Genomic DNA, 11,857 nt, shown 5'->3' with positions numbered 1-11,857 from the left:
AGTGTTACCGCTGGCGTAGGCACCCGCATGGCGGGGGTAAAAACCGACATTTTTATTCGTTGCAAAGGCAGATACATGCTGATGGGACTCAAAATCATTTCCAAGATCCCCACTAGCATCACTACCCCCCGTATCTTTTCCGGGTTTTTCAACCCGATTCGCTGATTTGTTGCTCTTATTCGATCCAAGCTTCACGGAAGCAAGTCCCGAAACTAAGTCATGCTCAAATTCAGATTCCGCATCTGGGGCGGGGTAATTTATAGAAGGTCTAATGGGGGAATGGAAATAGAGTGAAACTCCTCCACCCTCGTCTTCATCTGAGCTCACAGAGCGTGCGCCGCCGGGGCTGGCACTCTTCTGTTGCTTCTCATTCCAATCTTTAGCCTCTTTGTTTATCTCCAGTACTTTGCCTTTAACAAAACGGATTGCAGGTTCCCCCAAATACGAACGCAAGGGGAGCGGAGCATTTGAAGAGGTACGAGTGGGCATGGGAGTCGCGTAACCATCGTTTGTACAAGGGGAGGAATGGAGTGATTCCCCTTCCAAACGTGAACAATAAAAATTTCCCCGTAAGTCCAGACGATGATGCACTTGGCTGCCCATTTTTGGAGGGCTAGAGCCTCTCATGGGAGTGTAAATAGCGGAAGGAGGGGGGGATGTTGCTTCCGTCTTCCGCGGGTGATCTCCCAAAGCTGGGTTAATGGAGCCTTTATTTATCTCCGCGTCAGCAAACTTACATTTTTGAGTCCGGTTGAGCAGAATCAAACCTTCTGCAATTCCAGATTTTTTCTGCATTAGATCTTCCTTTATTTCTCGGGGGGTATTTCTGCTGATTGGGGGCACCTGAGATGGGATAAGGCCTGTGGAGATAAAGGAGTGATGAAAATCATCGACGGAACTGACTTCGCGAGTTAGTCGCTGCTTGTGGAGCTTGTGGGAACCGCGTTCTATTCTCCGCATCTTGCAGATTTCTGAGGATGGGACAAGGAAGTGATGTAGAGGAAGTGATGGAAATATGATAGACAGGAGGGAGATTTAAGGAATGCAACTTAAAATGGGGTGAGTAGGTGGGGTTTGTCGGTGGTTAGGTGCTAGGTTTGTGGTGTATGCCCCGGGCTTGACCATTAGTCGGCATGCAAGACAGCTCTTATCATGCAGCGTTTGGGGTAGGCTTACGCAAAATGTGAGGCTAAACAAGCATCTCGAATTTTTTCTTTCCGAAACTTAACAAAATGATCATTTCCTTCTCCAAAGTTCTGTGAATATCAAGTACATAGTAACCTAGACAATGCATAGGCCATCACTCGTTGTCCATATTTTCTGACATCAAAACAAGCGAAGAGGCTTTATATTTAAGCTGTATTTTTCAGCTACGAAAACGACTTTCATCTACGAAAACGACTTTCAACTTTCCAACCAAGATATACCTTCCGGTCTGTAATAGAAATCAGCTAGAGAAACAAACTCTAAAAACCTCTCGTTCAACCAAGAACGCACGCCGTGTGCTACTTACCATACAGAGACTTCCAACACCCCCAATGTGTAGTCGCTTAAGTTTACGGGTATCATACATCCAATAGTCACAACCACCACCTACTTTATACCAACAAGTTGCAAAGAGAACTGAGAACCCTTGCCAGATCCTTTGCTTATTAGATTCGCATGTCGAATATATCAGTCTATCGCATAAGTCCTCGGACTGCCGAGCCGAAGGAAATTTTGTACGGGAATCATCGCCTTAGGTGTCTAGGTCCGACTCAACCGCGGCAGTACATGTCGCAGTGGCCCCACACCTTGAGTTAAGTCTCAAATCAACAGTTCCAGAGATATGCATTCCGTTCCGAGGTTTCAAGTTAAAGAAGTCTTAGGAGCTGGACCTTACGAGCAGAAAGAACCAGGCAAGGTAGCATAGCATTGAAATGTGATCATATTTTATCACTCGGAGTGACTCAAGTGAGCTCTGTTAGCACAAGGTTTGTAAGTCTTTGGCAGTGCGTTGTTTGTAAGGTATCATATGATAGAGTTTGCGAACCCTATAAACTGTAATTTGAAAAATACAGTAGAGTAGGGTGGAAGCTATCGGACTGCTTTTCTTCCTTTTTCTCGGGGCAGGCCGAGAAAGCCACTTGTTTCTTTTTCATTATGATACCTTATCAGATAAAATCTCCTTAAGGCGTTTGGCAACGCACACTTTACAAACCACAGTTTAGGAAACCTTATAAACCACGGTCATAACACTGTGTGCCAAACATCCCCTAAGTAACTCATAAAGTGGGCAGCACACTATCCAAAAAATTTAATACAAATAGCACCCACAATCTCCGTCTAGACCCAAACTTGCTATCATACAGGAGCTTGATCACAGATATGTGCAATAGCAGGGACTCTTTGTTCGGTTTACAGTGAATTTCCATACTAGGGGTATATGTCTTTGTCTCCCATATAGCGCAAGACCGCAGAATAATAGAAAAGATCTGTGGTGCATAAGATCATATAACCCAGAATTTCTCGAGCGCATTAAAGCCCACAGACATAGTTTGTGGACTCTGCAAACGAGCATGATCCAAAGGAATGGTGCGGTTATAGGTTGGGTCTCTCCTCTATCAGAGGCCGGACAAGCGAATCAAACGTAGCAAGTGTCTCTTCAGTTTCAATTTTATTATTATCCTGGTACCGCCGACCAGGCATACGACCAGTCCCCAGAAAATCCACACCCAAAGCCTAGAGTTTTTGGAAAATACTCTGCCGGGACTCATTGAAAGCACCATCCTATACATTCTCCTTCCAGCAGAGACCCCCGAATGCTTCCCCAGCCCCAGTGGTTAAGCCTATAATAAATTTCCTACCTGAATACTAATTCCATATCCCCGAACACAAACCAAAACACAGGCTATTGAGTCACTAATCCCTCTATATCTGTAGACTGACTTATTTTAAACTTTCCAAGCTTGGCAGCCCGAATAGATATTACCGGTGTCAGGTCCAGGAGAAAAGTATCAAACCTCCCCAATCTTACCCCTGCCCCTAAGAAACCCCTACCTCCTTTTTAGACGCCACTGATCTTTCCACCAAAATTGGTTGAACCAGACCTATGGGGTGAGGGAGGGATATAAGACAACTTCCGGTATGGCATGTCTTCCTTACTACGATACCATCTCTCCATTGGGAGACCCAGTACCTGTATGACACTACACACTACACGAGAGCTGTAGTAATCTGCGGTAGTTCCTAGTGGGAGTAATAGTAGTAAATAGAACAAGAACTGATGAATAAAGACTATTAAATTCTCATAACAGAATTGTTTAACCATATGCGAACGACAGTAAGGAAATAAATCCAGATTCTTATGCATAACTACAAGCAATAATAATTGCTGGTTCTTAAGTAGTTGTGGAGTTATTTGACCTTAAAGTTGGCTAATCTATTGATTTTTGCTGGTTGCATCAAACTAAAAATGGTCATATCTCAAAACAGCTTTCTTGAGTCTCTTTGGTTGTAATGCATTTTCCCGCCCTCAATAAAAATGTCCAAGAGTCAGGTTTTAATTGGTACTGTACAGGCTCAATTGTAAGTGAGATATAAAATCTAAATTGAGTATTCGTTCAGCGCAAAGAAATCAACTCACCAACAAAGAGCAAAAGTTTCTAACAACGAGTGACCTCCTATGACCAATCGCCAGCCCAGATACTGTACGGTATCATACTCGAATACTTGCCAGGGGTTAAAATATTCTGAAATAGAGGTGCCAAGATCCTTGAATTGGGCGTAAACATTGATTCTTGGCGTTTATGTGCCGAGATACTCTACTTTACGAATTGACTATGTACTGTACCATAACGACTTCCCACATCGCGAAAAAGTCTTCACGCCCAAATTTCGACCAACCATCGCGTCACACGGGAAAAATCCTAATCCTACCACCCTTACTCTCCGTCGGCTGCTTCTCCCGCTCCTCCCTCCTTCCTATTAACACAGCTCTCTTAGCCTGCAACCGAGTATTCAAACATAGTCCACACCCGGTGCAATGCCTGGACCCCTCCACTTCACTTCTATTCTTTTCACCCTCTTATCCCAGTTCATTTAAGTTACTTGATTCTCATAACTTCTCTCCTCTTCCCTCACATGCTAACATATATACAAGGATTGGGGTTTTTCCTGAGGAAAAAAAAGATCAAACAGACCCCCCAGTAGCAAAATAATAATAATAGAACTAATCCCTGCGTCTAACATGGGAGTTATCTTATCGATCGAACCAAAGCCCAATCAACAGATAAGAAATAGGCTAATAATGCGTCTCATTGGCTGGCCTGACAACAAATCTTTACTCTCAAAGTGTGTTGCTAGCCTCCGGCGCGTATTCTAGTAAGTTATCACCGCCGCGTATCTGATGTCGGCTGTATGATATGGTTTGATCTCTGTCGAGTTACCAGACCCACTATGATGCTAGCACCGTAGAGGTGCCCGACTGCCGGGCGCTACGAGGTTTGAGAAATCGATTTTCCAGCTGTCAACAAAGGTATACCTCCTGGCCTACAACAAACACCAGCTGGGGAAAATAGACACTGAAAGAAAACTTTTCTCCTTGTCGGGAAAGTACATCCTGTATGGGTTGCTGTACAGTACAGGACCTCTCTAGTGCGTCGTGCCACCATATAATACTGACACCCTCTCTACCGTTCCTTCTTGGACTGTTGGATTCGACCATTCTACTGATCTACTTGTATCATATCGCACTAATTCCGGTGCTAAAATAGCCGGCTCCTTCGATCCGTCTCAGATGGGATTGCTGGAGATGTGAGCAATGATGACAGGTGAATCTAACTTAGTTAGATAAACCCAGTACCCGCCGATAGAATATACCGGTAGGAAACCAATTCTAGTCTCTAGACTCTCACATTTAACTGGGCAGGGCAGTCACCATACCTGAGCAGACCTATCGTGTGAAATCAAGTTCTGAAATCGCTAATTTACTCTCGCAGGGTGTATCCCTCCATACGCATAGTATCTCACTCGGATTTCAGGAAAAAAGTACCCGAGCGCCGTTCATGCCGGAGTATCATATCTCAAAATGGACACGACCGCTGTCTTATATTCCAGAAATTGGCATATAGCGTTTCGTATTGCGGCATAGGAAACATCAGTTATACCGGTGAATATAGCGGCGGCCCTTGAAATTGGAAAATATAGGTTACAAATCGACCATTATTATTGTCTTGTGATTATGATCACGTGACCTCGATGGATTTCTGCAACTCGGTCCTTTTGACCGGGATGAACCTCTTGGGGGACCTCAGCCTACCGGTACGACACTCGACGGCTACGGCACTTTCTGGCATCATACTGTGCCCGAGGCTTCATACTTGATCATGGATTGCACATCCGCGATGCCTCAATCCTGGCTGGAGAGACTTCTCGGGCAAGTCGAAAGTTCCCTTGCCATGGATCTCAGGACCCGAGATAAGCGATTCAGAGGGGGTCCACCATCCGAAAACAGTTGCTCAAGCAGACAACTTCTTCCGAAGTTGTGAGTCTGCCTTCGACGGCAAGCACCATCCCATTGAGATTTCATCCTTGGGTGGGGGAGGCCCCTGGAGGGCTACAGGAATCCTCTTTCAGACGGATAAATCATGGTACTGTACGGTACTCCATTCCAAAAGTATCCGGAAATCTTGGCATAGTGGTGGGGGAGCTCTTTAACTCATGAAATTCCTCCATAAAGCATGCCCAGCTTCAAACTTCTAAGGTTCCTCAACAGCAGCTTTTAGCACACCTTTCTCTCTATACTTCGATACAGAGTAGGCCGGAGATGTAGTCTATAGGTATAATTTCAAAAGGATTAACTTTTGGGTGAGCTATAGGAGTTTAGAGCGGGGTATGCAGCCCAAAGGTGGCGCGCTACATGGCTCTAGTTTAAGGTTTCCCCCACCGACTAAACCTCGCTAAGATTTCCAGATACTCTTGGAATGGACAAGTACCGTGCTCGAGTAGAGAAGTCTTTTTATTTTTTTCCCAAGAATGTTTTGGATTTGGCCTTATCTGCACAAGCCACGATGCTTGCCCAACATGACCAAAATCCTCATAGATACTCGGGTATGGCGGTTAGTGATGAGACAGAAAGGGAACCAGTGGCCGAGGACATATGTGCACGGCGCGGGAATCTGTCGATATCCTCGGCCGCTTCTGCCTTATCCGTTTCATCACTAACCTCCATACGTGACCGACCTCCTTGTAGAGTATGATAGAAGTGGGTAGACTAACGGCACGGTATGGATACAGACGGAACACTTCGAGTGGCTGTTCATTCCTCAAATCTACGAGTAGTGGATTGCGGCACCGAAGCTCTTTTCCCTCTGAAGAGGTCAATCTCTGCCCCAAAGAGTTACTGGTATGATAATATTATGACAATTGATTAGACTAAGCGTCGTCTTAGCGCACAAAAGAGGAGCCTGGCCCGGCCGTTTCTTTTTTCGATGGTAACTTCCAGGACAAAATGTATCAGCCTCAGTGCACCTTACCCAAAAGACCGTGCTTGGATAGATAGATAACAGCGGTTATTTAACCCCCTTTGCATCAGGATCTCATTCGCCGTTGGGAAAATAATATTGTCTTACTAAGGAGAGGCCATGAAACTATGGTATCGGTACTCGGACTTCCCTTGTGGTGTAACACTGGGAAATTTTCGAGGAAAAGTGTGGTTCGACAGCGGGACCAAAGTTCTCCGATGGCGAGACGCCTCTCCTTCTGCTGTTGCCAATGTCAGGGTTCGGTGCTTCTCAATTCAAAGTCTAGAGGGTTAAAATTTAACAGGGCTTAGGGCGTTTCATGGTTGGATTTCATGATTTACGTATCCGGTATCCCACATATGTTCCTTTCATTTTGGTTATGATGCGGGTATCATGCTATCCCCTTACTCAGGTTTCGCTTGCCTGGGGGCCGTAGAGGATAAGTTGGGTAGATAACTCGAGTATGATACAAGTACAAGGTACAGTACTGCACCGGTACCGTGCAAAGGTATCGTACCATATTCCTCCTGTCAATGATGTGCCGGTATGATACACAGTATGTACGATACAGTGCTGCACTCGAGTGCAGTACCGTACAGTACTTGTCCGGGCAGACCCACAACCCCAGTCAAGCTGGTGGAAGCTCTCGGTCTACCGCAAGTCATCAATCGTGTCTGTTATAGTATCAGAGATCGGATGACAAGGGAGAAAAATGGTGCTCGTGTTTGCTGCGAAATCTATGCGACACCGATACTGTACTGTACTGTACTGTACCCGCAACGGTTACTTTACCCTGCATACCATACCGGTAACTATACTCTCCGCAATCATAACTCATAAAAAAAGAACAAATCCATGCTCGATTCTGCGGCTAAGCGGTTTTTCCGGTTGGCTCATGCTAATTGCGAAACTTGTCTCTTTTCTCTCTAGTTATCGTCACCGTTTTCCACCCTTTTTCCCATTTCTTTCTTGTTTCTCGCTACGCCATTAGATCATAATTTACTGGTCGGTGCACTGGAAAGTACTTTCCGTACCCCCTCGTTTGTTTCTTTCTCTCTTTCTTCTCTCCCTCCCCTCCCACCTCCTCCTTATTTACACTTTCCTCCCCCATCTCTCGTTTCTTCACTACTTGGCGGCTCGGTTTTACATTCGTTTATCTTGCTTGGTACACTATCCCATCCACTCGCTTTCCCATTCGTCTCTTGCCGCTGAATCCACGCTCCGGCATCTATTGGACCAACCTAAAAATGAGGGGAGAACATCGAGAATCCGCCCCGACAATCCCTCAATCCGGGGCTGAAGCTCAAGGTGGCTCTTCCCTGCGAGTGGTTAGGAAGAAGGGCAGCTTGAGATCGATGTTTGGTTCATTCTTGAAGTCAGCAAAGGGTAGGAGAGCCAATAAGACTGCGTCCCAGTATCCAAGTCGGGGGGGTGAGGCTGGTGCCAAGAATAGAGGGAATGAGGCACCCACACTCTCTGCCATTTCTCTCCCAACTCAGGCTCGATCATCGACATCGTCTACCTCCTCGCCATACGAAGATGATGGGGAATTTAGCAACATCGTTCCATATAAGGAACATGGAGCATCGTGTAAAACATGCTCCGCAACTTCATTGCCAGCTCAAATCCGCCCTCCGTTTGCATTCCATGCGCCTTCCTCCTCCTCTTCGTCTACCTCATCGATTGAGTTTGCTTCAGATGCATCTACAGCAGCAACTTCCCCCTCGGTGTCGTCTCCCTCTGTCTTGATTAAATCGCCATCTTCACAGTCGATTTCAGCCCTAAATCACTCGACAACTTCTCTATCCAGCACTCCCTCGAGGGAGACTAGTCCTACCAGGGCTCAATCTTCGGCGAAATCATCTATGATGTCTAAGCGAGCACTGGAAAACCACAGCAAACAACCCTCACCATTGTCAACTGTTACAGATGCTCATTCGCCTTACATACTTCCAACAACCCCAGAATCTCCTGTGCTGCACGAAAGGCCCAATAGTTTCCAGCCCAAGCGCAGGGGCTCGTTGAGCAACTTCATTTTACGTCGAACACAGTCACACCCCGACCTGACAGACTTCACAACAGATGATCTCCCACCATTTCTCCAGATGCCTATCTCGGCGCCTACTCCACGGCCCGGATTATCGATCTCATCTCTGTCCACTCGTACGCTCAGTCTGCGGCGGAGGTCTGGTAAGGCTGACATTGAGGCTCCAACTTCTTACTCTACACAAGAAAAAATCGAGCATCGTTCAATCTTGGGGGCCGATCCAGCGGGGGCAGGGTTCTATCTTTATCCCACAGCACAGTCGGAAATTTCCGGCAGGCGAAGCAGCTCTGGTAGCAGTCCCGGTGGTTCACGATCCGGTTCGTGGGGAAGAGCTCCAATGGGTGGAAACATGGGCGATGATTCAAGAAGAAGTAGTTGGACCGGACCTGATGGGCACAACGCCCGCGGCATGCCACCGGCGGGCCGAGGGTGGAGGGATCCCAGAGGGGGCCGAAGCTTCGGGAGGAGTGTCACGCAGCAGGTTATTCTAGAGGAAGTTGGTGATGTAGCCGATTCTCCACAAACTACATATTCGTCTTCATCAGTACCAAGCTTCGATAGTCAGCAAGCCGCTCTAAGATCAGGAGGTCTTTCCAATCAGAATCGATCACCAGACATGACTAAGAATGTGTCTGTTCCCGAGAAGAGTGAACGCAAGCGAAGCCCTCACAATAACTGGGACTCGATACAAAGTCAGATGCAAATTCTCAAGGGTGACTTCCCCCAGCTCCAGGTTCCCCCGGAGACAAGGAAAGGAGCAGAGGATTGTGGTATGGGTGAGAAGATGGCTCTAAGAAGTTTGCAACAGAGAGCAATGAGGTTCATGGATGCTTCTAGCGCTGATGGAAACGGCTCCCGTGGAACTCCTGTTACAATCGAATTTGAGCATCCAAATAGGTTGTCTGCGGTTGGAAACAGTAGAGGTCTCATTGACAGCTTACCAATTGTCCGGATTGAGAGCGTTGAGGGTTAGGAAAGTGTGTGGTTCGAAATTGTAGCTTTTGGTAAGAGGAGGGGCGTGACTTTACGAATCAATTTGTGTCTGGCAATCGGGGGGGGGGGGGATTGAGTTGGTTCATTAATTTGGGATCACCGGGAGCGGCCGCATGAGAAGCCACACACCGCCGCCGCAATCATGGTGGAAAGCTTTAATTCTGGCAAACGGGTTATTGATGGCCTGCAGGTGCGTTCGTGGATGGAATGATTAAAAAAAAGAGGATAAGTCGTCAGGTATATGGTGGTACTCGGGGTAGCTTTTTTTTTGTCTTCCTGTACATTTTCTTCTTCTTGCACATTCACGATGACATTGATATCCTGTTGATAGCTTTTTTTACTTTTTGTTTCCTTTCCAACCCGGTTCCTTTTTTCTCGTTGGAGACGGGGGTGTTTTGGGTTGGGGTAGCGTGCGATTTTCCAGAGCACTTTATTATTTTATTCCATCGTTGTATAATATTATGACAAGGCTGTTCGCTCTTTCGATTATTTCTCATTAATCACCTTTTTAACGTTTTGTTTCATATCTTCCTTTTTGAGGGGGGGGAGCCGATTGGTTATTCCTTTTGTATCCTTTCTATCATCCTTCCATCGGTAATCATCCTGGAACAAAAAACCTGGCGAACTCGGGCGTTTTTTCTTTCCTGTTTCTCTTCTCGAAACTGGGGGGGGGGGCAGCCTTTTGTCATTCCTTGGCCTGTTCTTGTAATCCTTTAGTAGTCTAGTTTGCGCAGTCTAATGACCCTACAGTTTCATACATAGTCTTTGGCGATCGATGCGGGTTGAATAAATCCTCAAAGTCATGGCGCAAAGCACAGCAGCACACACAATACCGGTAATAGTCCATCCACCCAGTAACAGCAACATAGAACCCCACGCACACCCTGTGGGGGAACAACTAAGTTACGTTACAGTAAGTGCAGTTCACGGTGACGCGAGAACCCCAGTGGCATGCTACTGATATGAATTTGTACAAGTACAGTAGTAGTAGTAGTAGTATGATAGTACCGGTTTTATCATACGTATCATACCAGCCCATCCAAATCCCCCCCCCCCTCTCTCTCTCTATATTATATCATAAAGTAGTAGCACAAGCACTACTCCAAGATCCCTTCCCATGAGTCCGGCCAGTCTCGACTGGGGTCAGGCATTCCTATATCGTCTCCATCCGCCACAAATGATATATTACTTTACTGTACCATACACCGTGCGTACGCCAAGAGTTAGGGTTTTAGATCCGCAGTGGATGGCATTGCAATAAAAAAAGTCATACAAGTATTATGTCAGGTGGAAGAAATAGAGAGGATGTTCTCATGAAGAGATAAGTTACCACCACCACCACCACCACACATGACCCGATTCAAAGAGGGTAATAATGACTCTCAAAATATAAATTACCATTATAAAAGTGCTAGGGGGCTCAAAAAAGGTTTCGCACAGTTAATCTAGGTCAAGCCGCAAAATAATCCCTGTCTTGTAAGAAAATATTTGCCTTATGCTTTGTGTGTACCGACTGATATGGGCTTTGATTATCCAAAGAATGTGCATGGGGAATAAGCATTTTTGAATGGTTGTTATAGCTTTTTTCACTAGGTCAAAATATTGATAGATAAAAAAAAAAACTTTAGATTATTATTGAGAATAATTAAGGTGAATAATATGAAGGGTATTTTTTTTCTTCTTTTCTTTCTTTCTTTTTTCTTTTCTTCCTTCCCTCGAAGTGATTAAAAGGTCACAATTGTGAGATATAATCAATTGAAAAGTTGCAGCCTTGTGAATGGTACGAACCATACAGCTAGTTAGTATCTGAAGTGTTGTGCACACTCCCCCCGTTGGACCTTTTGGCCTCTTGATCGTGTAACTGTAGATAAAGCACACATACACAACTGATAAGTCTCAAGCTTAGCCGGGGTGAGCTCGGAGTAAAAAAAATTCTCCTCCCCCATCCTCAGGTATCCATAGGGGGAAAGAAAAAGAAAGGAAAAAAAAAGAAAGGTATGATAATAAAAAAATCAACTGCCTGAAAGAGAGGAATGTCGGTTTCAATTTGCTTCTTCTTCCTCTAGAGTTGAATATCGATCGTACCAGTCAGTTTATAGATACTGTCTTGGCATATGCATGCCAAGTCGGTATGATACAATGACTTTGTGGACCCACCGTGAACGGTTTTGCCATTGTGCCGAGGCTACGATACTAACCCCACTAAACCACCCCCCCCCCCATTGTAAAAAAATCGTATCACCGCGCCCGAGAAATGGAAATCCCCCCCTTTTGGAATATCTGTGAAACCGGACAGGCCCAAAAAAAAAAAGAA

General features: G+C 45.7%; 2 protein-coding genes; one reads left to right on the top strand and one right to left on the bottom strand.

Moving 5' to 3' along the window:
• Positions 1-7,750: 7,750 nt before the first annotated feature.
• GSTUM_00007400001 (uncharacterized protein) lies at positions 7,751-9,649 on the top strand (the record flags this gene model as incomplete). XM_002839389.2 has 1 exon in its annotated part: positions 7,751-9,649. The coding sequence occupies one exon, from the start codon at positions 7,751-7,753 to the stop codon at positions 9,521-9,523; it is 1,773 nt and encodes a 590-aa protein (XP_002839435.1). The 3' UTR covers positions 9,524-9,649.
• Positions 9,650-9,845: 196 nt separating this feature from the next.
• Positions 9,846-10,168, bottom strand: GSTUM_00007399001 (uncharacterized protein; the record flags this gene model as incomplete). XM_002839388.2 has 1 exon in its annotated part: positions 9,846-10,168. Exon 1 carries the CDS (start codon positions 10,038-10,040, stop codon positions 9,846-9,848), a length of 195 nt encoding a protein of 64 aa, XP_002839434.1. The 5' UTR covers positions 10,041-10,168.
• Positions 10,169-11,857: the final 1,689 nt, after the last annotated feature.

Source organism: Tuber melanosporum (assembly GCF_000151645.1).
Source record: "Tuber melanosporum whole genome shotgun sequence assembly, scaffold_35, strain Mel28".
NCBI lineage: Eukaryota > Fungi > Ascomycota > Pezizomycetes > Pezizales > Tuberaceae > Tuber > Tuber melanosporum.
This window is presented reverse-complemented; position numbering and strand designations above follow the sequence as displayed.